The 27,764-nt window shown below is 43.3% G+C and overlaps 1 protein-coding gene across 1 annotated transcript; it reads left to right on the top strand.

Annotated features, from left to right (window-relative positions):
* Positions 1-27,695, top strand: ppp1r14bb (protein phosphatase 1, regulatory (inhibitor) subunit 14Bb). Its single transcript, XM_086284313.1, has 4 exons — positions 1-839; positions 24,459-24,542; positions 24,629-24,661; positions 24,791-27,695. The coding sequence occupies exons 1-4, from the start codon at positions 639-641 to the stop codon at positions 24,857-24,859; spliced, it is 387 nt and encodes a 128-aa protein (XP_086140439.1). The 5' UTR covers positions 1-638; the 3' UTR covers positions 24,860-27,695.
* The last annotated feature ends 69 nt before the right edge of the window (positions 27,696-27,764 follow it).

Genomic DNA, 27,764 nt, shown 5'->3' with positions numbered 1-27,764 from the left:
GGGTGGTCACGTGGTAAAGTTGGGAAATACGTTTTAAAAGGAAAAGAAATAAAGTTTAAAAAGTTGGCTGCTTTTGAAAGCGTATGGTAATTAACGTCTCTTTTCTTTATCCGCTTTTTTTTTTTTGTTTTTTCCCCTGGTACGTCGGATGCGCTCGAGTCCGGTCAGAGAGCGCGCACGCACTCCTCGTGGGGACAGAGAGAAAGAGAGATAGAGGGGGAGAGAGAGAGAGAGACGTGTGATTTCTCTTTGTACTGAATGAAGAGTTGAGGCCGGCTCTGCTTCTTCTGCCGTCTCTTTTTATATAAGCGGAGTTTGCATGCTGTAAATAGCCCAGTAAGCCGGTTAGCCTTTACGTTTCTCCGTGGCCGTCGGTCCCCTTTGTGTGGTGGAAGCGAGCAGCCGCTGCGAATGTCCCTTTGAGCGATTTTTGACAACAAAAGCATCAGGTCCATCGTCCGTCCTTCTTCTTCTTCGGGGGATTTTTTTCCAAGTCACAAATTCACCAGCCGGGATTTTTCGTTGCGGAAAAGCGACGAGCCGCACGTCCACAGACCGTTTTCTGCCTTCTTTCTGTCGCTCACTTCACACTTCTGTAGCTCCGGGGGCATTTTTTCTCTTTCCCAAACCAGGCGACAATGGCAGCTGTAACAAGCCCGGAGACGAGCCCTCAACCCCGGGTATATTTCCAGACACCGGCCGGTACCACGGAGGAGCCGGAGACACCAGTTCGGAAGCAGGGACGCGTTACCGTCAAATATGACCGCAAAGAGCTAAGGAAGAGACTGAACCTGGAGGAGTGGATTATCGACCAGCTAACGGACCTCTACGACTGTGAGGTAAAGACCCCAAACAATAACCGGCCTCCAAACCGATCGAAGGTATCGATTAGGCGGCTCTGTTAAGTAATAGGGCTCCGCGGTGTAGCGTAACGGGGGAAAGTCTGTGTGTCTGTCTAATCCAAAGGCAAACTGTTGATAAAGAAACATTAACGGGCCCTTTGTCGGTGCTTTTGGCCTAGCTCCGCTTGTTCTATAGCCCAGAGTATCACGGACACATGTGGATCAGTATGTAAAATAAGGAAGAGCCTCACAGATTAATGTCATACATTTATTAAATCAGCCATGTGGGCAAACTTCATGTTCTCACCCACATGTAGGGCTATAAGTAGCACATGCACTTTTATAGCCTCGTCGCGAAATCGACGGCCGCTGCTCTTTGTTCTGATTGGCTGAAGCGGATTTAAAGCACACCTGTGAATTAATTTAATCCGCTATTAATGTCCGACCGGAAGTAGCGCCAATTCTCCTATTTCATGCCTTTGGTGTGAAATAAACAGTGTAGCTGCTTTTTGGGGACAGTTTTACTTTGAATAAATAAAAGCCACCAGTTTATAAGAATAAAACAGAGGGAAAACTTATTTTTGACCAGCAGTCTCTGGTTTTTATCCACCCAATTTTATTGTCATTCAGACAATAAAGTTTATTTTGTCCTACAACTTTTTAAGTAAGGCAAAACGAGTTTGATCAGGCACAAATAGTGATGGTAAACCAGAGACAGATGAGATGAAAATGTCTGGTTGGTCAAATATCCCATCATGGAGGACCATTTTAATGATTTCCCTGGCCTTAGCGATGCCTGAGTGTAACCATGTATATATCAAACCTGCGGTCATGGTGTCACATGGAGAGTTATAATGTAACTTGCCGGCAGCTGTGGTGTAGCTCTTGGCGGCAGTAGTTGGTAAGCTCATGTCAACTCACTGAGCTGGCATTGACCCACATTCTATTCCTGGCGTGAGGAATACAGGGACTTAACAGGTTTGCAGAATTCCTAGTAGTAACTAGCAAGAGGATGGGTAAGAGGTGTAGTAGGCGGATTCAGAAGTTCCCTTCCAGACTTTTTTAAACCAGGAAAACTGGTTCTTTTTATAGTTTGTATTACTGAAGCTTCTCCACCATTGCATAATGTCGCTGTAATGGTTGTTTAGCCATTAAGACTCAAGTGAGCGAAAGGAAGTCTGGCTGTTTACAACTGGAAGCCAAAAATCCATTCTTCTGGGAATACATGACTCTAAATAGATATTATACTAAGCCCCAGTTAACCATGAAGATAAATGCACTCAGGGAAAGCCATAAATAGACGAGTCTGTTATTCATTTGATGTCAGAAAACCAGATAGTCCAGCACACCTTTGTTTCCACTACATTATCTCATCCTGTTAACAGAGGATCTCTCATGATGCACACTGTGGCCGGGATATCCTGACACTACAAAGTTACCAAAGCCCGCTGAGGTGATTAACGGACCTAGACGGGATTTTAAAATCAATTTGCTTTGATTGTCTGCCAATAACGGATTAATATGTTATGTGTAGTCATCGCAGAGTCCAAAAAGTCTGAACAAATGAGCTCAGGGGTAAAGCTTTTCAGCACTTTGGTCTAGTGTTACTTTTATAATTAAAACAAAGTGGTTTTTGTGGCTTAGAATCGCCTTAATTTTTAATCCATTATTTGGCCACTATTACGTGGATCACTGCGACCGATACCCAGACAGTCTGTTCAAAGTTAGTAACACCTATTTGTCTTTCTGTGATTCACTCCTTCATTCGCTTATCCCAGTCCATCTTTCATCCCCTAATCCGCTCAGTCATGCATGTTTTAATGCCCTGATGATTCACAGTTAGTCTGCTTTTCAGCTGTAAGTGGGGTCCAAAAAACACACAAATGGATGCACACTGACTTTATCTGTTGTTGTTCATAGTAAAACCTGAGCTCGGTGGAGATTTATTACGCTCAGGTCACAGGCAGATCGTGTTACAGTCACTTAAATGGGACATAAATGATTTAGTTCACATTTCTGGACGCACATCCATCGTTCGTCTCTAATGACGATGCTTATTTTTGGCTTTCGTCCACTGAATTCCTCTCTTTTCATTGTCCTAATCGAGTCCCTGTCTAGGCTGTTAGACAACAAAGAGATTAATTTACAGTCGGTTCACTGATGGAAACACATTGGGCTCATTTAGATGGGTAGATGTGAAGCACGTGCTGCTAAGCAGTGTAACTGGAGAGGCAGCTTTAGCCGGTCAGGGAGCAGAGCGGACACGGGGAGAACCCTCTTCACTGACAAAGGCAGAGAGCATGCTTGGGATTTTCTTCTTTTACCCTAACCTTGCTGTGCCTCCTATTTCCTATAATCCGCATTTTGCCTTTCACCCATCATTATGTCCTATCAATCAACCTCCCCTCTCCTCCTCCTCCTTTTTATTTATGCCCATTTCGACTTTTAATAAAACAGCGTGGAGTTTGTTCAGCAGGGAATTCATTATGAGCTATTTTCCCATTAACATAATCCCTTTAAACATGCTACAAGCAATCAGCCAGTCATTGCTGCCAGCCAGTCTGTCAGATATTCATCCAGCCGCTTAGTCAGCCTATCAGTTAAAGTTGCTATGGGTAATAGAGAGGAGCTGAGCCTTAGTATGATTCCATGGCAACAAGCCTTGTTAAATGTTTATGTTGGTTAACTACACTGTGGAAAAAGGGGCGCCCGTTTAGTCAAATTAAATCCTGTATGAAGAAAAGTCTGTGTTTTTCATTCTTGCATGATATTCACAGGGCTTTGGTGAATACCTGCAGCCGATGTTAATGTGGCATTTGCTTTGCCCAAGAAGTACTCCCTGGTTTTGTTACCCAATAGCGCAGTCCCTCCCAAACATGGCTACTAATACACATTTTTGCATTTGCAAGCGGCTACAGGAAAAGACTGTGACGTCATCTGTTTTACTCAGACTGAAGCTATAAGGACAGCAGTCACACATCTTTACTTTCTTTAATTGAAAATGAAATGATGAAACAAGTGACTATTTCCCCGCCAGTGAGGTTATAAATTAACCACATGATTCAGTGTTTGGGGATTTTTGCTTGACAAAACTTTTGACTGTTTGCTGTTGATTACTAGACTAGGAAGAGACGCCAGTATGTGGCCAACGTCTCTGGGAGGTGTGGCATATGCTAATGTTACGCTGCTCAGCTTTCGCTTTAAGACGCTTGTATTTTATAGGCACGCGCAGCCTTCCAAAGGCAGGACCATCTGTTTGATACTAGTTTGATTTGCAGCTGTTTTTGACGTTGATCTTTTATTACGCATGTTCTGGATGTTGTGTTCGCTTAGTTGTAATGAGCCCCAGTTGCATTTTGTGTGGTTATCTTCAATTATCTCCTGCCTTCTTCTCCAGGTCGCTTTTAGAAAAGACATTTTTAATCTCAAGGAGATTCCCAAGATAAATAAATGATGATATAGAAAAATAGTTACATTATCAGCTTTTACATGTGCTACTTTGACAGCAGTCACCTGTTTTTACTGTAACTGCCGAGCTATAAATATGTGTTGCTAAGAAATTTCCTCAGTAATATTTAAACCTTCATACATGCTTACCAATGGAGCAGTTAACATTTGCTAATATTGCCTGGCCACCTATGAAAAGCAGATTAATAAAATGTCGAAGGGGTTAGGGTTACTTTGTAAACATTTCAGCTTTATTGTTACTTTTTCTGTAACAATAAACTGGGAAAAATGGAGCTAATTGGTCCGCCAATGATTGATAGCACACGCCGGTGGTGATGCTATGGTCTGCCAGTAAAAGACACCAATTGCAGTTTCTTTAATGATGATAATAATAATAAATAAAATTCACATCTGGTTTATTTGTAGTCGATTTAAATTTAACCAGCTAGTTTCATGGTTGATTAGCAAATGTTTGAAGAGGAAACATGGCTGTCTTTTCCACTTGTGCTTTACTGCAAAATTTTCATCTAATTCCTAATAAAATAAAAATATTATGGACGAACGTGTGCACGTCCTTAACACTTATTAGAGAGCAGTGGACTATATTAATGTCAGTGACACTGGTTGATCGTTGTAGCATCAATATATGCCTCAACCCACCTAAAACAACTATGGAGTGATGTGTGTTGGTGCGTGGAGTACTGAAAAAAGCTACCTAGGCCCAAAACAAGACAGAACTTGAAATAATTCAATGTTTTGTAATCAGACAAACGTAGAACAGAGCACTGAAAGTGCATTAAAGTTAGAAGAGAAATATCAACAGCTGGGTAAGACTAATGGTTAAAGAAGTTTGGCTAACATTAACTGAAACACAACAATTTAAAGCATCATGCAGGTTAAAGTCAGTTAAACTTCTCTGGATAATATCAGATTCAGTTGATAAAGCGGACCTAGAGGCCATGTGGTGAGGGCTATGATGGTATGTCCAAAGCGGGGGAAAGGGTGGCAACAGCTGCAACAGTGCCTCCAAATCCCATAACACCCCCGTCACACAGTTTATATTTTAAACTGTGGCAGTCTGAAAGTACAAACCCTTCACTGGGAGTAAAAGTTAGGGTGTCGAGGAGTGTTTCTTCAAACGTTGGTGGTTTTAAACATGGTCTACACTTTCTCAGTTGTTACCGAGTCTTCACTCTATTAATGGCTTTGTGTATATAGTGCTAAGTGAGTTTGAGCGTACTCCGGGGAAAAGAAAAGAGTGGGAACACCAAGAAGGTCCACAGCCCCGCTTTTAGTAAAATAATCAAATTTCACTCCAGCTTTGCTATCATTTCCATGGTAACTGGCCTGTTAACATTTTATTTGTCAATAAAGACTCATTTTCTCTCCTTTTGCGGCGTTATCCCTTTAAATCACAGCGTGGCTGACCAGTCGTTACATGGTTAACACTGGAGCGAGTGGGCGGACCAACCCCCAAACTGCAGGGTCCTACGTGGCTGGCCACACAGATACAAACACACACTCACACACACACAAATACAGATGGGACTACTAGCGGGAACAGAGGCAGGATTGGTGAGCAGGAATGCAATAAACGGGGGAAGAGAAGGGGAAAAAAGTAGAGGGGATGGCAAACGGAGAAGGAAAATGTAGTAGGAGTGGGCAGGGAAGCTGGAGAATGAGAAAGTGCTTTTGGAACATGTATCCACTGCTACTGCATGATGTATACACTGACAAAAAGCAATGGTTTGTAGTCTCACTGCAGTTTAGATGGGTTTGTCAGGCACTAAAACAGCAGTGCCTGCAGTCACTCCAAATTAAAAGTGCTGGGAAGCAGGAAATGAGTTTATGTAAGTCCTAAGGTAATGCTTATGAATCAGAGAGGAGGGTTCTGAGTTTTTATATTCTGCTTTTATGTTTATTATTGCTTATACTGCACAGCCCAGGGCCACATTTATCACTTCTATCAAGTGATGCGAGCGAGTGGAGCATACACGCCCTTTAAAAGCATCTGGTTTTAGTTTGTCACTTGTAAGCCTATTAGCTGACTACCAGTCAACCTGCTCAGTCCTTAAATCTGACTATATCAGATGAAAATAATTTTGAAGTCATGCTCGAGCATGCAGTTTTTCTAGCTCAGTCTGATGAAATGTAACATTAGGCAATTTTAGGCAGATTTGCCTCTGCTTGCAAACAACATGTAGATTATGTGTTGTGGTGCACGCTAGAAAAAGAGCGCATCCCTTTAATTAAAAGGGATGCATGCAAAAAATATTAAAGTGTTCCAGTTCCATGCGTTCAAGGTAATGACTCTGTGTAAACTGTAAAGCGAAAATACTCGGAAATAAACAAGTCACATGTGACTCTCTTCACGTAAAAGTGAACAACAAAAGAGGAAATGCTACCAGCTGACACTTAACTCACCACAATAGTTTCAGTTCTTCCTGTTTCCCTTTTTCTTTAAATAGGTAAAGTCAAAGTTGAAATGCATTTACATGAAAAGAAATCGCACTTTCTGAAATACAGGAATCACTGGTGTTTGTGTGCCCTTCAAAATAAAAGTACCTCTAAAATTTTAATATAGATGTACAGACATTTAAATAACCTCGTGCTTTATTGAGCACAGAAATTGTATATATTGTAACACAAATACATATTATTAGCTATATTTTCTTTGTTTATTATTTCCTTATTTTGTTAGCTAATTTTCACTTTGAGCGTGTTGTGGTCTCGAACGTGAAAAAAAAGTGAGAAGTGAAGGTTGGAGTTAGTTCCAGAAATACACAAAAAAGTGTGTGTGTATGCCCGTGCGTGCGCCTGTGTGTGTGTGTGTCTGCAGGAGAACACTTGTCAGGGAAAGCCAACCTCTTTTATAGCTTTTCCAGTCACGGATTAATTCGGCCTCTTTGACTGACTTCCGACTGTAAAAGGAAACGCACACGTGCACACAAACACACCCAAAGAGTAGCATCAAACATTTTCTTACACTGTTAACTTGTAAGGTTTGAATACCAATCAGCATTACCCTGTTTCACTCTGTGCAAGAGAGTGACTACAAAGAGTGGTTGTTACACAGCATGAATGAAAGACTCCACTGTGTCATTGTGCCCACTCTCCCACACCAGTGCTCACGTGCACACACATCTGCACAGAGACGGACATACACACATCTACTTATACGTCACACCTGGTTCTACATGTTGAGGAGACTCTGCTTTTCCTAGCGGATATGAGGTGAGTCAGCGTGTGCCGTAGCCTGACCCACTGACTGACTCTGTGGATGTTTTTAAAACGGCAAAGGAACAAATCAGCAGAGTTGGAGAGGTGGAAGAATGCAAAGAATATTGTGAGTGAGGGAGATTAAACGTGTGTTTTGGTTAGTGGGTGAGTAAGGTCGGAAGGAAGTTGAGAAAACCGAACGAGGCGTGGATGAAGGAGGAGAGGAATGGAGGGAAAAGAACAAGGGATGTGAGTCATTTAGAGGAATGTTTATATGTTGTCACAGGAAGTGTGAGACAAACAGTGTGTGGAAAAAATAACCAGATTACTTACCACTTTCCCTTTGAAGAAAAAAACCCTGTTTATCTCAGTTTCTCAACAAATTGGGTCTTATAAGAATTGTGTGTGTGTGTGTGTGTGTGTGTGTGTGTGTGTGTGTGTGTGTGTGTGTGTAATACTCTGACTGTATTTGTGTAATAGATGTAAAGTATAGTTTTTGTTATGAAGAATGTCCTTTGAATGTTATCTGCTTGTCTTCTCAGTGTCTCTGAGGTTCAGGTGAGAGTTGAGTTATCACAGTTAACTCAGACAGGACTGCAACAACAGTGTGACTAAGAAATCTAAATACTGTTGAAGTTACAGCGACTTTAGTGCCCGCGCTTCTAAGCGACATCTTTTTTTCTTCAGCGCTCACGTAGCCATCGTTGTTCCCCCAACTAAGAGAACTATTATGTGTGTTTCCAGTTCAGTATTTTTGTTCTTGTGGGATTTTACAGTTCAAAATCATCTTGAATTATCTCATACTGAGCCTTGATGCAGTTCCTGTGTTCAGCCACTGTGCGAAACGAGCTGTTTCGGCTCCCTTCCCCCTCCCTCTGAACTTTCTTATGATTTGTGACACTTGCCAACAGAAGGTTTGAACAGCATGTAGGTGGAGCACTTGGGATGACCATATTAGATATGTATGCTCTCACTGACATCATCCAGAGAAAAGAGGAGAAAAAACTGTCTAAAATGCAGTGATTAGAGTAGCCTAAACTTTTGGATCGCAGGGATTATTTGCACATGCCTCATTTCTTAAAACTTTGGCCATGTTTAAACTGTATTAGGGTAAATATGAAGGATGGCGGGGAAGCACAGTAGCTCCCTTTTAGATACAAACTTCAAAGAATATCTTTACCATGTAATTTAATCAGTATGCCAAAGATTTCTAAGCATCTTGTTAGCACGTGTCAGCTAGAGTAGCCTCTGCATACTGACTAACACCTCTTCAACATTTAAACCCTTAAGCATAGGTAATATAGGTTGGATTTTACCAACCAGTTGCTTGTTTATTGTCGTGAAACAACATAAAAAGATGTAAGATCGTTTTCCATGAACGTCTTTGTGCTATACAAGTGATTGTGTTTCAGATTGTATTTAATAGGCATATCTAAATAGGCTACTCAAGCAGTTAACGTCTTAATAATGAAGCACACGTTGACTTTCCTGCACTTTATTTTAAATGATCTCCAGTGTGCAGTATCAGACACTTTGCTCCTATTGGTCCTTACTAAACTGCTGCTTGCACTTATAGCCTCTTAAGTCTGTAGCTGTTTTGTGAAAGCTCTTGCACCCTTGAGGAGGCTTTTTTTTTAAAGTGAGCATAATGGTGATGGTGCACAGACCTCTGTTATTGCTGTATGTGGCTCCAGAGTGTTGTTTTTACAATAGTGCCTTTTTATTTTTTTGCGGGGGTGATGTGCGTTTATTGGCCTCCGCGCTGAAACTGTATTAAAACAATGGCACAACCAAGACACTGCTCTAACATTTAACAGCAGGGGCTGGGCCTGGCATTGGATGATTTGTTTGGAGCCAGAATCCTCATGAGGTTTCTCCGTGCACAGGTTGAGTGAGGTTACGCAGATCCACTCAGGAGGGTTTTTTAATCCCGGGAGGTGCGTTAGAGCAGACGCCTTTTGAGCTGTTGTTCGGCAGTGCAGAAGAAGCTTTATTATTCACCGTCGCTGACGGTGTATGTGCATAATGTGCATGCACGTGCCTGTTTCATGCCAGTATCCGACTGTGCAGGAGCGCTTCATGTGTGAGGCTTGGGCTTGTGGTTGCACCGTGTCGACATTACCTGACACCTCCTGACCTGTTGTCAGTCTCAGGCAGGCGGCTAGTGATTTCTGCCAAGGTCAGACCGCAGGTGTTGTCCTGACTTCCTCTGTGATGTCACCGCTGTGAAACTCGAACACTTGCGATAATCTGGAGGACAGGTCTGTGACGAGATGGGCTCTGGTTCGGATGTCTTTGGGAACGAATGAAGCAAAGATGTGCGCTCGGATCGACAGACAGGGAAAACAGAGAGATGGTGTTATCAGTCATTTCTGTTACATTATTATTACATAATGGCAAAATTCAGATGCACATATTGGTGTTTCTATAGTATATTACCTTAGTGTGTGCTTTTTGTTGGAGTTTGCTTCAGCAGGAAGGAACAACAGACCATATTTGGTCAGTGTGTTTACAAGTTGCTTATTAACCAGGAAGGGAGACGGCCATATTTGGTTGGATTCCTTTGATGCTCATAGATCATTATTCAGTGCTCACCTGTTTAGGTTACTCATTCTAACACCTGACATGCAACAACAGTTAAAAGTAGTAGAAGAACAAATACATGTAGTGACTTATAGTTGCAGTTATGGGCACCTGTCTGTGACATTATTAAACCCAGAATAGAAACAAGCTCCTTTTGAGGCGACAGAGTAAAAGTTTGCTTGGTTGACGTTGCTTTCTGTACGTTCTGAAACTGATATGGTCAGAGTAACACAATCTTGACGTGACAATCTGGAGACAAACATTGTGTGTTTCACTCGGTAAGCAAAAGCGTCTTTCAAGCTGCTGACTAAAGGGCATCAGGCTGTGCAGCGGACAGTCAGAGCGACAGCTTTGGCGTCTGCCTCTTACTCATTCTTTCCTCTAATGTTTCATCTTAGTGCGTCTCTGGTTATTACAGTCACTCAGGATGCAGCGAGAGGTCACAGAGTTGTACAGTAAGACGTCCTTGTTAAGTAAGACAAAAGTGGAGATACAGCGATACAGCTCCTAGTTTTTGCAGTTTCAGTCTGTTTGTTTTTGGTTCTGCTGCAATAATCTGTTGGAATCGCCTGCGTTGTGAGTTTTTCTCCTGTATCTGATTGAATATGGAAATGAACCAAAACATTAGCTGATTAGATTACCCACTCTGTTGGCAGCGTTTGAGAGGTCAGAGACTCTGATGACTGATCTGCATAAAAGAATAATAATGTTCCGCAGCTCACTTTGATATCCATATGGATTATATCTCAATATTGGGGCAATGAATCGAGAGGCTTTGCAGATAAACACAGCAGCTCGTGAGCAAAAGTGAATTAAAACTGCAGAAGAGGGGCGGATATTTAAACTGGACCTCCGTGACTTTGAAGTGTACTCATTGTGCTACAAACTAAAACAAAAAAAAGAACAAGTTACTCAGTGAATGACATGGCAAATGAGCAAGTAAATTCAAAGCCCTTTAGTTTTGTTAGTAGTACTTGCCAACAGTGACATAATGATAATCTGCTGTAATCCTTGTTTGTATGCATTCTTATTTTAATCTGCGCATAATCTCCTCTTTTAGTCCCGTCGTTGTGGTAGTGACTCTTTCGCCTGGTTGAAGAGTTGTGTGTATTTTTGTTTGACACTTGTACGCACACACAGAGCAGGGACTCTCCTAGTATCCATGGGTTTATACGGGACCGTGCTCAGTGCAGCAGAGAGGTGGGCACTTGAGAGTTTTCGGTTCCCTTACTTCTGATGAGGGATTTAGTAATTAGTCAAAGCTGAAGAGGAGAGATGGATGATCTTTGTGTGTTGTGACAGAGAGAAGCTGCGTGAAAATTGCATTTGAAAGTTGAAAGGTTATTTATGAACTTCCTGTCATTCCCAAACTGTCAGCTTTCTCATATTTTCTTTTTTTTATTTCTACCTAGCTGACAGATGAAGCTTAAATTTGCATAATTTTTTAACACCGCAAGTAACACTTCCCTCTTGATAGTAATGCTGATTTGACAGTTGGTCAATCAGCCTCTTTTGCATGCTATCGTTAACATTATACTGCCCAACCAGAGTCCGTGCACTGCACTTACTGTGATGTTTTCTATTTTTAGGCAACGTTAATGTTTCTGTAGCTTTAGATATAACGACGGTAACACAAAGCAGTCACGGGCAACCTACTGTGACAGCATTGAGTCATGTGTTACTCTGCGATTCCTGCTCCTATATCGAAAAGGCACTTAAACACTTGATGTATTAGTGTGAGCAGATTCATGAATCCACAGGTTAAATCACTCCTGATGCACTGCGTTAAGCAGATGAGCATTGATGTAATTATTTGGGTGGGTTTTTTTTATGTTATTATAAAAGAGGTTTGATTTGTAAGGCAGTAGATCTAAACAGCAGTGACAAACTGTGCCCTCGTGTAGTCGTTAGAAAGGGTTACACGGCAGCATAGTTACCAATACAAGTCTACCCGGGGCTGGTTGTGACCCCGAGGGTCCAGCAGACTGTCTCCCTGGAAAAACCGCAACACAGACGTGTTCAGTCAACACACAGAAACCACTGAACCGTTTCAGTCAGGCCAAACAAGCTGACGGGGGAATCATTCAACCGAACAGCGATCAGACATGACTATGGGCAGCTTTTGGGGGGTCAGGTTTGGATGACCTTCTGCACATTCACTGTACAAATAGATTTTTTTTTTTTTGGTGTGTGTGCGTGGGTGTTTAGTCTAAAATGAGAGCTTTACAGTTGAACCAAAGGTTGGCTGGGTGTTAGTTTTGACACGCTATCACAATCCGCTTGTCAAATTATGATAGTGGACAAAAATACAGATTAGTTTGCAGGCATGTTACAAGCGACGATATACAGGAAAATATTCCTTATGTGAAAGCTAAATGGTACGATCCACGTTTTATAGCCATTCCCTTCCCGCTCTTTATTCCATACTACAGTATCTGTCTGTCTTTCTGTTAATGCGACCTCTGTTACCTAATTGCAGTTACAGTGAATACTGCTGTGCCGAAGTCCTAATTATAGCGATGAATGTTTCTTGGCTTCATGTGAGGATTTGTTCTGTGCACTCGGAGCCCGTTTGGTTTGGCTTCCTCCTGCAAAAAAAATCTGAAACAACCCACACAGCACCGGGACTCACATTAGCATGCCCACATCTCTACCACCAGACTCTGGAGGCTCTGCTTCTTTTTACTTTGCATGACAGATCCGTTTGCATTTTATCTGTAGTGAGATAGCAGGAAAAGGCTGACAGGGCTGCAGAGTTAAAGCAGATGGAGGCGCTGGTAGTGCGTGCTAAATGAGGGCTGCGTGTTGTTTTTAGAGTTTTTATAGAACAGTATCATTAAGAAGCTACATGTGTCCTTGCTTCCTAGAGATGCATGCAGCGAAGCGTTAAAGTTTTGTTTTTTTTGTTTTTTTTACATTTATTCTCTTTGTGATACTGTCCTTTATCGGGAGGAGGAAACTGCACTTCCCTGTTTGCAAACTTCTACACGGGGCGAGGAAGAGCAAAGCAAACCCGACTGATGAAATAATATAATCTAGTCTGTGTCCTGGCAGGCTGGGTTATAAACAGGCTTCAGTTGATCTGTGCTGCCTGCAGCTCTTTCTTTCTGCTTTTCATATGATTCAAAACAGGACATCATTTTCTTCCTGAGAGGAAGTACATCCAACTGATTAGACCCGCAATAGAGATGAAAATCAGGCACGCACGGGAAAGTGCACAATAACACACACTTTCGAGATCTTAGGCTGGGTTAAGTATTTTGCATCGATTAGGGACTGCTGTGGTTTATAGTTCAGCAGTCATGTGTGAGGCCACACATTCATTACAACAGCCACTCACTACTTAAATTAAGTGGACAGACACAAACAGACTTGTGTTTGTGAGTTTGCCCTCTTTAAAGTCTAAGGCAGGGGTGCTCAATACGTCGATCGCGATCGACCAGTCGATCGCAAAGGTAGTATTGGTAGATCGCATGGCATTAAAAAAATAGATGCCAGCCTATCATCCATCCCGTCACTTGATTGATACAGGGAAGCCAGTCAGATGACATCAGATTTTTTTCTGACGCTTAGGTCGCTGCGCATGCGCAAACAGCGGCGCGAAGTGTAGTAAAACTGACAAGCTAGTCAGCGAGTTAACTCCAATTTTTAGCTCTCGGTTTTTTCTCTTAAACCTGGCCGTCAGCAGCTACTGTCCGGACTATGCATCCCTGGCTGATTCAATTCAGTGCAAGTCATCAGAGTAAACTCAGGTAATGACAAAAAATTTACATAGTTAATTGTGTTGTGAAATATTGGATATTGCGGTTATGCATGTATATACATTGTAGATATAAAGAATCAAATCAAATTCAAATTTTATTTGTCACGTACACAGTCATACACAGTACGATATGTAGTGAAATGCTTGGACAACTGCTCGTGACCTAAAGAAAACAAAAAAGGAAAAGGCTATGAATAAGATAGGAAATAAATATGAAAAATTAAAAAGGGTAAATTTAACTAGGAAGGAATAAAATATAAATTAAGGTTAAAAATGAAATAACTGTACAACAAAATACACAATATAGAACTATATAAGAATGTATGAAGAAATCTAAATATAAATAAATATATACACAATAACAGCAGCTGTACAAGTATTAACCGGAAATGAAGAATATAGTGACCAGTGTTGTGCAAAACCAAAGTCCAGAAAGTCCAGTGTGTGTGTAAGAACCATATGTGTGGGTCAGTACTGTGTGGTGGTGTGATTGAGAGACCGTATCGCCTGCGGGAAGAAGCTCCTCCTCAGTCTCTCTGTGTTGGTCTTCAGGGAGCGGAATCGCTTTCCTGACCTCAGCAGAGAGAACAGTCTGTTGTTGGGATGGCTGAGGTCCTTCACGATCTTCCTGGCCTTGGTCCAGCACCGCCTGCTGTAGATTGAGTGCAGGTCAGGGAGCTCGGAGCGGATGGTGCGCTCAGCTGACCGCACAACCCTCTGTAGAGCTCGTCTGTCCTGCATGGTGCTGTTCCCGAACCAGGTTAAGATGTTTCCCGCCAGGATGCTCTCTATGGTGCACGAGTAAAAGTTCCTGAGCACCTTGGAGGGCAGTTGGAAGTCTCTCAAGCGTCTGAGGTGGTAGAGACGCTGTCGGGCCTTTTTCACCACGGTGTTGATGTGACAGGACCATGACAGGTCCTGCGTGATGTGAACTCCGAGGTATTTGAAGCTGTCCACTCTCTCCACTGGGCACTCGTTGATGACAGGGGTCTGGTAGTTCCTCTCCTGCTTAGTGCTTGAATCCTCAATATATTTATAAATAAGTATATGTTTTGGATTTTTGTAGTGGGTAGATCATTTTGACTTGGTCATTTTATAAGTAGCTCACATGCGGAAAAAGTGTGAGCACCCCTGGTCTAAGGGATACCCAGCATAGAAACTTCCAACAGATATCTCTACACCTTCCCTTCCCCCAATATCTCCCAAGGTCACATGCTGAAACAGGAAGTGGTTGGCTGCCTTTGTGGTAAAGAAGAGACCCTCAGATGGAAAGCTCTGTGTGTTTTTTGGTACAAGAGCGGCGATCCTAAAAAGGAAGTTGACTATAGTACTGTTCAGAATCAGAATCAGAATCAGAAAGGGGTTTATTGCCAAATGTTGAGCAGGTTTACAACATTAGGAAATTGCTGCGGTGCTTAGTGCAAACATAGTGTCATAGATTGCGATTAAATGAACATGAAAAAATAAAAGGAATAAGAATTAAAAGTGCTACGTAGAAAGATATGTGCATGAGATATACATGAGATATACATGAGATATATACATGAGATAAGAATTAAGAGTGCTCCGTAGAAGGATATATGCATGAGATATACATGAGATATATACATGAGAATAAGAATTAAAAGTGCTGCGTAGAAAGATATATACATGAGTGCAGGTGGTGATCAGTGCCAAACATGGAATGATGCAGTGACACAGCGTAGGGTCATGAGTTAGTGGCGGGTACAGTCATATGGTTATTGTTCATGAGTCCGACAGCAGAGGGGAAGAAACTGTTCTTATGGCGAGAGGTTCTGGTGTGAATGGACCGGAGCCTCCTGCCTGAGGGGAGCAGGTCAAACAGACTGTGTCCAGGGTGAGAAGGGTCAGCTGAGATCCGAGCTGCACGCCGCAGTGTCCTGGAGGTGTACAGGTCCTGCAGAGATGGGAGTCTGCAGCCAATCACCTTCTCAGCAGAGCGCACAACACGCTGCAGTCTCTGTTTGTCCCTGATAGTGGCTCCAGCGTACCACATGGTGATGGAGGAGGTGAGGATGGACTCGATGATTGCAGTGTAGAACTGCATCATCGTCCGTGTTGGCAGGTTGAATTTCTTCAGCTGCCTCAGGAAGTACATCCTCTGCTGGGCTTTCTTGATGACGGAGGTGATGGTGGGCTCCCACTTCAGGTCCTGGGTGATGGTGGTACCCAGGAAGCGGAATGAGTCCACAGAGGTGATGGGGGTGTCAGTCAGGATGATGGGGGGGAGTGGGGCTGTGTGCTTCCTGAAGTCCACAATAATCTCCACTGTCTTCTGGGCATTCAGCACCAGGTTGTTGTGGCTGCACCAGGACCCCAAACGTTCAACCTCCCTCCTGTAGGCAGACTCATCCCCGTCCGAGATGAGCCCAATAACGGTGGTGTCATCTGCAAACTTGATTAGCTTGACAGACTGGTGGGTGGAGGTGCAGCAGTTGGTGTACAGGGAGAAGAGCAGAGGAGAAAGAACACAGCCCTGAGGGGAGCCGGTGCTGATGGTCCGGGAGTCCGAGACATTCTTTCCCAGCCTCACGTGCTGCTTCCTGTCCGTCAGGAAGTCAGTGATCCACCGGCAGATGGGATCAGGCACATTCATCTGGGAAAGCTTGCCTCGGAGATGGTCTGGAAGGATGGTGTTGAAGGCAGAGCTGAAGTCCACAAACAGGATCCTGGCGTAGGTTCCTGGGGAGTCCAGATGCTGCAGGATGAAGTGTAGGGCCATGTTGATGGCGTCATCTACAGACCTGTTGGCTCTGTATGCAAACTGCAGGGGGTCCAGGAGGGGGGCCGTGAGGGTCTTGAGATGGGAGAGAACCAGGCGCTCAAATGACTTCATGACCACAGATGTCAGAGCCACGGGTCTGTAGTCATTTAGTCCAGTGATCCTAGGTTTCTTGGGGACAGGGATTATGGTAGAGGACTTGAAGCAGGCAGGCACATGACATGCCTGCAGTGAGGAGTTGAAAATGCCAGAAAACACTGGGGCCAGCTCGTTTGCACAGTGTCTGAGGGTGGCAGGAGACACACCGTCTGGGCCGGGAGCTTTTCAAGCATTCAGATTCTTAAACTGCTTCCTCACATCTGCTTCATGAATATGAAGAGTTGTGGTGGGAGGAGGTGGTGTAAAATCCTCTTTTGTGTGGGGTGAGGAGGGGGGTGTTGTAGGTGAAGTGATGGCTCTATGGAGGGGGGAGAGGTGGGGGAATTAGTGTCCAAATTGTCTCTATTGTTGGGGCCGTTGGAGGTGTGAAGGCTGCCTGATGGCTCGTCAAAACGGCAGTAAAAGTCGTTAAGGGTGTTGGCTAAGAGCAAGTCATCAGTGGAGTGGGGGATTTTAGGCTTGTAGTTGGTGATATTCCTAAAACCTTTCCACACAGAGGCCGAGTCATTCTCTGAGATCTGCTGCTGCATCTTCTCAGAGTGCTGATGTTTAGCAATGTCCACTTCTTTAGTGAACCTGTACTTGGCCTCTTTGTAGCAGTCCCTGTCTCCGCTTCTGAACGCCTTTCTCTTTTCCAGCCACAGCTTTTTGAGTTTAGGGGTGAACCAGGGTTTGTCATTGTTATAACTCACCCTGGTGTGTTCTTGTTATTGTTAGACCTGGAGATTCCTGATAAGCAACCATAAGGGTGAGACAGACTCAGATAGTAGGGAGATGGAAAGGAGCAGGCGATGACTGACACAATGCATCCCTAACCACCCCACCCACCCCTCAGTACACCCTCGCTGACCTCTTGTTGACTCCCTCCTCTCTCTTTCTCTCATAAGTGGTTTCATGCCCACAGCAAGATGGCCCGAATGCTACGAACTGGCCAATTACAAACGCGCCAAGGGTGACTCTCTCTGTGTGAGAGCAGGGCAGAGCGGTGATACCAACTCGAGGGGAAGGGCATCAAAGGAGACGTAAAGATAAACAGACGGCGGGAGAGAGTAAGGCAGGAAGCAGGTTGAAGCCCAGTGTTTTTCCGCTCTTCAGATCCTGGCCTCATCCTGTCTGCGTGCGTCTGTTTGTAGTAATCAGATGACCCTAGACAAAATTACCAGATCGGTCACAAGGGTGTCATGAATTACCACCTCAAGACAGGTTCCAGGCAACTTTTTAGCTTGCTTGTTTTCTCTTCTTTTGTAAGTAAGGCTGTACTAACGCCGGTTGCGGCCTTGTTTCTGAATAGGCCAGTTAGTCATGTTGCAATGGCCAGATCGACACACTGGAATTATCCGCATTTACTTCCCCATTATCTGCCAGGATAACCTTAAATTCTCCACTTGACGATTTGTCATTTCCCAGGAACCTAATGTTATGCTCTGGGAGCAAAGAGTGTTTTTATCCCTAGTTTCTGTGTTATACTTTCTGTGTTTGATATTCGTTAGACCCCAGTTCTATTGCATATCCTTCCTTGCTTAATCCTGCAGTGTTTGTTTTACACACACGCCCGCACATGCATACAATATGAGAGTTTGAAGTTGTACTCACCAGTGCATGTGTGGTGCTCTGTGAGCTGTGGTTGCCTGGCAAACCCACTTCCGTAGATCCACAGTTAAATATAATTTAGTAATTAAGCTTCAGTCATTATCCATAACAATGATGGTGTCGAACAATACCGGGTTTCAGCCATTTTACTCCTAGCGCTTCACAATAGACTAAAAGACAAAAGATGACATCACCCATTGTTTTGTGAACTTGCATTTTAAGGCTTGAAGTTTAGCATTGTGGCTGCCACCATTTATTTTTATTGAAGCTAAAAGTGGATCAGCTAATGCTTAAAAGAGTGACTAGAAAAGGGCATCCATATAATCGACAGTCTTCTATTAACATATAGATACAGTAACCAGAACTAGACCATAGACCTTCAACTACCTGCCATTTAAAGCAACCGCACCCCCAATAATGCAGAACTGGAAGCCTTAATGTGTAATAAACTGGTGAATCATAAAAGCATTCACCTCCTGTGGTTTTATTGTTAGAGGTGGGAAGCATCAGACACCACATGATACAATATTATCACAAAACTTCAATCACAATCCAATATTATTGTGACTTTTAGTATTTTGCATATGCTGAGTATTACAAAAACTTATTACAATTTAGCACAGTTGGTATCTGTTTTCTCCAATGAAATAAAGTTATCTCACTTTTTTTTTTTTTTTGTGTGCATAATGAGATTGTCAAACATACCAACAAACCTGCCACGAATGTTCCCGTAAGACAGTCACGCTATCAGAGAGCAGCTGAATGGGATCAAGTTGACAATTAAACACAGTCTGTTTCTGATAATAGAGCAATTACTGTGATAAATAATTGAAAATATCATACCTGTTGCTGTTTACATAGAGAGAAATTTACATTTAACAGAAATTCGGGTTTAGCCATTACATGTATGCTCAGCAATCTTCCTGTTCTGTAGGAATATAACAGTAATAATGCTCCTGGCTGTAAAACATTTGCACGTCGGATTCAGTAAAAGCACCTTGCACATCATATCCCACCTATATTTTGCATTTTTTGGCTTTTCAAGCCCAGAGTTTCTGCTTCATCTTGCCCAGTTGATCCTTATTAACTAAAGCTGCTCCGTTAGCAGTGCAGATCTGAGGGTATGGATACCATCTCCTCTCATCTGTGACAACCAAAACACACAGTAGCAGTGAAAGCATTTCAGCGGCCGTGCTCTCATCGCCAACACGAGTGCCTGGAACTCATCACTGTCAGCATTCACACACACGTTTTATACCTGTGTCACCATGCCAAGTCAGGGTAATAGTTTTAATGGAGTGCCACTCTCTTAATGCAAATATACAGTGCGATTTAGTCTGATTTATTACCTTGTGATGGATGCATAAAGTGTGCGTTTGCCAGACAGGTCGCAAAGAAACTGCAGCGGGTGTCATTGTTTACTGCCACGCGGCCTACTTTTCCTACTTCTTCCCTTCCCTCCTTCCTCCATCCCAGCCTCTGTTTTCAACTTCCTTTTTCCGTCTGTCTCTCTTTCCCGTATCATACGCGGCCAAAAACATTGTTTGTGTGTTTTGTAGCAGAATGGGCTGTTGGCCATCCCCGGTTATTTTTATCCTGGTTTGTTACTGAGGCACTAGAAGAGCAAAAGTGGCTGTCTGTTCTGCCTACGTCTTTACATTTTCAGTGATACATAATCACTCTGTCTTCTTTGTTGTTGTTTCTTTCCGCTCTCAGTTTGCCCACATCCTATCAAAGGAATCAGTTACTTTATGCATGAAGTTGTCAAACAAGCCCGTGATAAACATCTACACCGACGTGAAGCTTTCCACGTCGATAAGACATCGACTAGCATCTGCCTTTGCTGCCGTGTCATTATTTCACCCGCTGTATTTCCAGTAGCAATGACGGGCCTTTTTGTTGTTATAATACAAGGACACTGACCCACTTGTAGGTCGTGTTTATGCGAGTGTGCGTGGTACGTTTTTTTTCCAGTGAGGTAGCCTCATACTGTCACATCTCATTGCGTTGTGAAGGAAGCCTCCAGACGATCTGCGTCTCTCTCGTTTCACCTCGTGGGACTCATATTCGCGAGCTTGTCAGGAAGAGTGTAATTAAGTTTCAAGAACCACGTGTTTGCGGTGTTTTCCCCAGTGATGCTGGTGATATGGGTGGCAAGTAGGGGTGTGGCTAAAGGGAGGTCTAGGGTAGCACAGCCCTACTACAGTATATGATGTTAAAGGAAATAAATTGAAAGCTATTTTTACGTTTTGAAAACTGGACCCCCCTCATTTGCCTCAAAGTGGTCCAAGCCTGCCGTTTCCTAACTCCATTTCCACCAGTTGCCCACTATAGTGTCATGGGGCAGTACCTGTCTATGTTTCTCAGGTGGATTTTTATTCTGAAATATTTTTTGACTTCCTCTTTAAAAATATCCTGGAAACATCGCTTGTTGAGTTATGTTGCTGTTGCGTGTTAGTTGTACATCGTATCCAGTGTTGGGAAGGTTACTTTTAAAATGTATTCCATTACAGAATACAGAATACATGCCCTAAAATGTATTCTGTAACGTATTCCGTTACGTTACTCAATGACAGTAACGTATTCTGAATACTTTGGATTACTTAATATATTATCATGCTTTTTACAACAACGTGAATGTACTATTGCTGTGTGATTTATTACTATTACTGAAGGTCCGCGACTCCGAGCTGTAGTAAAGGGACCTCTGACTGATACGGCGGGGTCCCTGTCGGCTCGTAGCCAAAAAATAGCTTTACTTTGTTGTGTGGGTCAACTTTTCTTGCGAGAGACAGAGAGAGGAGTTGAAAGGCTGCTTAATGTTTCGGAGGAAAACACGAACACGGTGTACAGTCAAGTCTTAATAGCTTACTTACAACTGGGCTCGTCAGGCACTCTTCTTGGCTGCAGTGGTTATTATTATATTTACATGCTTCCAGCTCCCGTTTTTCCTCGACGACAACTCGTACCTTTCCACTCGCCTTTTTCTCCCTCCTCGCGCTCACAGACCCATAACGTGTATGACAGTCCATTCTCCCTGCAACACGGACTACACTGCCCATGATGCAACATTCTTTAGAGCTATGCTTGTAGCATTCTGCCTGTTAGCTTAGCACAACAACAAGGAAAAGGCGCGCTCTCACCCAGGAAACACACAGCCGCAGAGAGAGAGCGTGTCGCCCTGTAACCATGGCAACCGTAACGCTGCCGCCTGGAGCAACAGAACGTAGCTGTCAAACAAAACCCAAACAGTCCTGACCCGCGACAAAATGAAACAGGAAAGTACCGCAGTGTAATCCATTTATTTCAACAAAGTAACTGTATTCTGAATACCACCTTTTTAAACGGTAACTGTAACGGAATACAGTTACTCATATTTTGTATTTTAAATACGTAACGGCGGTACATGTATTCCGTTACTCCCCAACACTGATCGTATCCGAGTGCATGAACCTGTAGGAGACTTTGGAACAACATGTTAGAGCTGCAGGTACCCACGAGTATTGATGCTCTTCTGAAGGCTCATCAGAATAAAGCAGGCCCTCCTTCCTTTACCTGCACTCTTCTCTGCTCTGCTTTGTTTATAAACCTTCAGTGCTTGTCAATATCTTGTAATCAGCTTTTATTCCACTCCACATCTTCTGCAGCCAGCAGTAAAAAAACAAAAACCTCCAGACTAGTTCAGTAAGTCAGTCTGGAGGATTGTTTTGGAAATCCTCCCTCGTGATTCCCCGCTTTCTTTGTGTCTCCTCTCAGAAGCCTGTCTTCCGGCGTTTTTCAACATCTCCCTCACTCCTTCTCTCTCCCTCCTCGGCTTCTCTCTTTCAGTCTGCTCCACTCAGCTGCTCCCTCGTCTCGATATGCTCCTTAACCTCTTACCTTCCTTCCTCTCGGCGTTCCCTCCCCCCCTCCCCTCTCAGATTTAACAGCGTCTGTTAAATCTTTTTCCATTAAGCCGTATGAAACATTTATGCTTTTCTCCACCTCGTCCTTTACGCTCACCTCACGAGTGTCTCACACAGATACAGAGTTAACAAAAAGGGAGGAAAAGAAAAGACTCATTTAGAAGCACATGGGGGCCACATGTTGTGCAGATCAGTCTTTGTGTCAGACCTTTGTGCGTGTGTGTGTGTGTGTGTGTGTGTCTGTCTGCACTGGTGCTTGCAGGATATCTGCATGCTGGTCTGTGTGTCAGTGTGTGTGCGGTTGTGTTGCTCTGCTGACAGTAAGTCTAGCTGTCACCTACAGTCTCTATCTCACACACACAGACTGCCCCAAATTAAATCCTTATACAGCCCCTTTTTATACACACACACACACACACACACACACACACGCACTTCAGCTCAGACTTATTAATGCCCTTCCTATAATTCTTTAATCCGTGTGTGCAAGGTGTGTGCGGGACGTTGAGCCATTTTCACTGCCAAAAGAAAACCTACCGCTTTGTTAATGTGCCCACACAGCATGTTTTGCCTGTCCATGTGTGGTTGTGAGTCTGACTGACTTGTGTGTGTTTTGTGTGACGGGATAAGGGGCAGTCAGGCAGGTGCAGAGACAGCTGGTGTGGGCAACTCTAACCGAGGGGGAGGACGAGAGCGAGGGAGAGATTCCTAGAGAACGACATGAATATAGGGGCAGCAATTGAGCTGCAAAAGAGCTCGGGGGGGGGGGGGCACAGAGTGTTTGTACGAGTGTGCGTGCCTGTGTTCTTGTCGCCAGCGGTGAAGAGCTTGGCTGGAGCACACTGAGCCAGTGTGTGCGAGCGAGGCAGATGGAGAGACGGGGGACTAATAAAGCTTTTTAATAGTGCGACAGATTAATCGGAAGAAAGAATTGATTGGATAAGGAGAAACTGAGACGAAGATGAACTCGCCGCGAACTGCTTTCTTTATCCTGAAGACTAATTCGACGTTAGGTGTGAGCCTGATGAAGCTGGGCGATGACTGATTGGCTTATATTAGGTGTATAAATGTGTATTTTAATTTATGTGTTACTTTACTTTAAAGTACAAGTATTCTAAATGTGAATGCAGCTGTAAAAATTCCCGATTCAAAGGAGCAGATTTCCCACTTTCAACTGGTTTTTACATGAATACAACATGGGTGGCCATCAGCAGTTAGCACCCTAGCTTTCAGTAATGAGCTGTCTGTAAATAGTAATTATTCTAAAATAAATGTTTCCAGTTTTGCACAACAGATTTGAAGGAGGACTCTTTAAAGACCTGTTAGAAACAGGAACTCGTCTGGATCCTGTGTCTGTAACTGTCTTTCTTCTCAGGTGTTAGCTTTAGGACATGCACCTGTTCTTACTCGATCTCAAACATCCAAGCTATAGATGGATGGATAGCTTTGTTTTGCCCACGTAAACCTGAGAAATGATGGGAAATGAGCTAGCTCGGCCCTCTCCACAGACAATAAAACACTGCAGCGCCTCGCCTTTGTGAATCTTGACACAGTGGACACATGAGATGCCACCTCCTCCTCGCTGTGTTTTTGCTAAACTGAGCTAAATAGCTGGTAGACGAGCACCCCTGTCTCCTCGTGTAACTCGTGGGATGAAAGCCAACTACAAACGTCAGTCCATTCATTTTAATAATTTTGTGTGGCAAAAAGTAAAATACCTTCGCACTGGTGCTTCTAGCCCCCAAACGGTATCATTGCTCTCTGTGTAACAGCAACTAAGCACAGCTTTTAACCAGATTATTAATTCTTTTATTTTTTTAGTTTTCCAACCTTGAAAATAAACTATTTTTTCATTCAAGAAGATTTAAAAAAAAAAATGAAACCTGTCTGTGCTGATTTTCTTCTCTCTTTGTCTCTCTCTGCCATGTGCTTTGGGCTGATGGAAGCACGCCGCCCTCTAGTGTCCACAGCCGGACACTCATCAATAACTGTACCACGTCATACAGAGAGAGAAATGCTTACGCTTGCTGGTCTATTAGCAGACAACCACATAATATAAACACAGGCACTAAGAATAGACAGGATGAGGATTTCTTTCCATGTGTTCGTGGAAAGAGGTTCTCTAGCATTTTTATAAGGAAGCCTGGTGGATGTTTGGTCTCTGATGGTGCTCTGCTTCTCTCCTTCTTTTGTTACATGTGCTATAGGAAGAGGCCATCCCTGAGCTGGAGATAGATGTGGATGAACTGCTCGACATGCCCAGTGATGTTGAACGGGCAGCCAGGGTCAAGGTAGGACACACGTGCGCACCTGTTTCAGAGCATGAAAGATGGCTGCAAACAGCAGTTATTTCATCCTGTTTTTCCCTGTTTTGTAGGATTTGCTGGTTGACTGTTTTAAACCTACTGAGGTAAAACACAGTCCTTCTTCACTCCCCTGCTCATAAACTCCCTCTGCCTCTTCAAGTGAACGTTTCTGATGTGCATATTTGTCATTCTGAGTCCCCGCATGTGTTTCTGTCCTTGCCCTCTCCCCGTAGGACTTCGTCTCAGAGCTGCTCGACAAGATCCGAGGGATGCAGAAGCTCTCCACGCCTCAGAAGAAATGATGGCATCCTTCCTCCCTCCATCCGACATATTCCCCTCCACCTCAGCCCTCACCTCTCGTCTTCCTACCACAGCTCACGCTATTTTTTTAAAATCTTTTTTGTCTGTTTTCTTCCATTAAAGTTCATGAAATGTTGCAACTTGTTTCTGCTTCTAGTTAGACCCTCTCTTGTTGTTGCCTGGATCCAGCCCCATATGTCGCTTTTCTCTTTTGTTGTCATGTTGTTGGACTTTCTTCATAAAAACCATCAGCCAAGAAGGGGAGAAAAAAGACAAATTAAAGAGTGAATTAATTCAAAAGCGACTCATTGGTCTTAATCCAGGCATTCTCCTTCCTCCTCTTTTCCTACTCCTACCCCTCTCTCCACCTTTTTTTTTTTCTTTTTTTGTCTCTGCTACCCGTTCCCATCCAGCTCTACTTCCTCCCCACCCACCCCTACACCATCTTCCATCTGTCTGAGGAGGAAGAGGAGACGAGTCCCCTAATTACTGCGAGCAGAGTGACCGAGATCGAGAAGAAGAACGAGAGAGCGCAGATGCCAAAAAGACAGCGGAAGGGTGAACGAGGAGGAGGGTTAGAGGAAGGAAGAAGCCAATCAACTCGCTTCTGTCTCACCAATCTTTACGTTGCTGTTTTTGAGGGTTTTAAAGTTGACCCAGCCGCCCATTATAATTCTTTCCATACTTCCCGGTTCAATTTGAGGGCTTCACTTTAGTTTTTTTAAATTAACTCTTTCGGGGATCAGTACAGTCTTTTGCTAGTTATCCCCCTCAATCAGAGGCATTGCTGCAGTGGTGCATTTAGAGACTGTCTTTTTTTTTGTGCGTGTGTGCGCATGTGTGTTTGTGTGTTTGAGAAGTCTGCACTATGTCATTTTGAGGGGAAGAAAAATCGGAACCACAAAGAATAATTTATAGTGTATCTTTAGCACGGCAAAGAGGGGAAATTTGAAGCCTGGAAAGGGTCACTGGCTTGTTTTTGGTGGTCACGGGCTTAAAAACACTGATCCTTTGGAAGCAAGTTCTCTTTAGGCTGGATGTCAAAGTAGAAAGTTTCTTTTTCCTCAAATGCGTAGAACAGTCACGAGAGGCTCCTCAGAAGCCGCTGCACATACAAACGTATGTCTGTGTCGCTAAATGCTACGTGTGTGTTGCTACATAATGTACAGCAACATTTGTCATAGGAGTGTTTTTGGGCCTGTATATTCTGCTGTTCTGTATGACAGATTAGATTTTTAGTATAGGACTGGTTCCTGTTTCGTTTGGGGGTTGGGGGGGTTCTGTTTTTGTTTCCTGGATGCATTTTTTTGTCACACGGACACACACTGACAGTCCAACAAGGGGTCCCAAAACAAAGCTGCCTTTTTTTAAATCACTGCCCCTAACCCTTCCATCTCATTCTCACAATTTCTCCTTTTTTCTAAAACATTAGACTAAACCATTATCCTTTTTTGAGGGGGGGCGTTCAGAGCAGCCACATCTCAGACATTTGTCCTCTGCCTGACATGCCAGTGGAATCACCGCTAACATTGCTCAAATCAAAGCATGCATTTTCCTTTCTCTGTCACACACACGCACACAGCTTCTCGGGGCGGAGGAAGCGGAAACGCATCGGCAAACACAGCTGCCTCTAGCACAGATGTGCACACACACAAACACCAGGCACAGTCAGAGAGAGAGGGAGACGAGGCCATAGTCCACCGCTGCCCCCCTCCATCCTCCCGGTGCAGCTACCAATCCTCTCAGAGAATAAGCCATCTGTTTCTGATCCTGGGCCAATCAGATCAGAGACCGAAGCCCATTGGTTAACAAGAGAAGCAGCGAGATTTCGCTGTGGTTCCTGTGACCGATTGCTAACACCTGCAGTGACAGCAGACCTTCGCTGTCTGCCTCTTTCTCTGGTAGAGCCAAAAGGCACATGTGTACACACATCCCCCACTTTTCTCTTTTGCCTTCCCTCATCCCATCATCCCACAGTCACCCTTCTCTCCTCCCTCCCTTTTTCCTTTCTTTTTCATTTTTTGTTTTTTTATAAAGAGATGTTGCCTTAGGTATTATTTATGTTACACAAACCAAATAAACAGGAGACATTTTTCTTTTAAAGGGTAATGCAAGCTGCTGCCATGTGTGAGCAGACCTGCAGTGTGTGGGGAAAAATCTTGAATCTTCTGTTGGTCCTTATATACTCTTTCTTCTTTTTCTGGAAAACAAACTGAGATTCTGTTTTTTGATTTGTTGTTTTTTTTAAAGAAGTGAGTGTTTAATACTTAGGCCTTGATACAGTGATTTTTGTTTAGGTAAAAGATGTTCTTTGCATTTACCATTTGAATACTGCTCTGTTTCTATCGTGATCATGACACTTCTTGACACCCGGCCTTGGATTAACACGTAGTTGAACAAAAAGAAAAAATCCACTCAGATGCATTTTGGTGCGATTGCTTTTGCCTTCCCTGCTGGGACATTTTTGATCGGTCAGATTTTACCAGGCAAGTCCAATCAGTAGTTGAAATTTGAGTGGATTTTCATTGCTAAATCCAGGTTTGGATTATTATACCTTCGTAGACTGTTATTGACAAGTCTGTTTTGTGTTTTTTTTTTTTTTACTGTTGGGGAAAATTGCAAAAAACAATATATATACTGATTATTTTCATTGAGGCTAAATACAAGAGCTAAACCATGCCATTTGGAGGAGTGGTGTTCTTTAGATTTTTTTTTTTTTTTTAAGACTGATTAGACCAACAAACCAACCAACAAATGTAGCAATATCAACAACAGGTCTTGTTTTTGTCCAATTTTGTTACACTTTTATGCAACTTTAATAAAAACATGTAAAATGGACATTTTTCTCTGTGTGGTATTTTATTATAGTACTTGGTACTGTTTGTTAATCCTTCTTCTAGAGCCCTT

Source organism: Aulonocara sp. 'chitande type north' Nkhata Bay, linkage group LG3 (assembly GCF_057382095.1).
Source record: "Aulonocara sp. 'chitande type north' Nkhata Bay isolate Kocher_YH1m ecotype deep benthic linkage group LG3, A_spYH_male_GT1.1, whole genome shotgun sequence".
NCBI lineage: Eukaryota > Metazoa > Chordata > Actinopteri > Cichliformes > Cichlidae > Aulonocara > Aulonocara sp. 'chitande type north' Nkhata Bay.
This window is presented reverse-complemented; position numbering and strand designations above follow the sequence as displayed.

What these genes read in the sequence shown, in the direction of transcription:
- ppp1r14bb (XM_086284313.1), top strand. Translation starts at nt 639, where the DNA reads ATGGCAGCTGTAACAAGCCCGGAGACGAGCCCTCAACCCCGGGTATAT. An exon ending in CGGACCTCTACGACTGTGAG is followed by an intron (nt 840 to 24,458) that starts GTAAAGACCCCA and finishes CATGTGCTATAG; the next exon opens with GAAGAGGCCATCCCTGAGCT. An exon ending in ACTGTTTTAAACCTACTGAG is followed by an intron (nt 24,662 to 24,790) that starts GTAAAACACAGT and finishes CTCTCCCCGTAG; the next exon opens with GACTTCGTCTCAGAGCTGCT.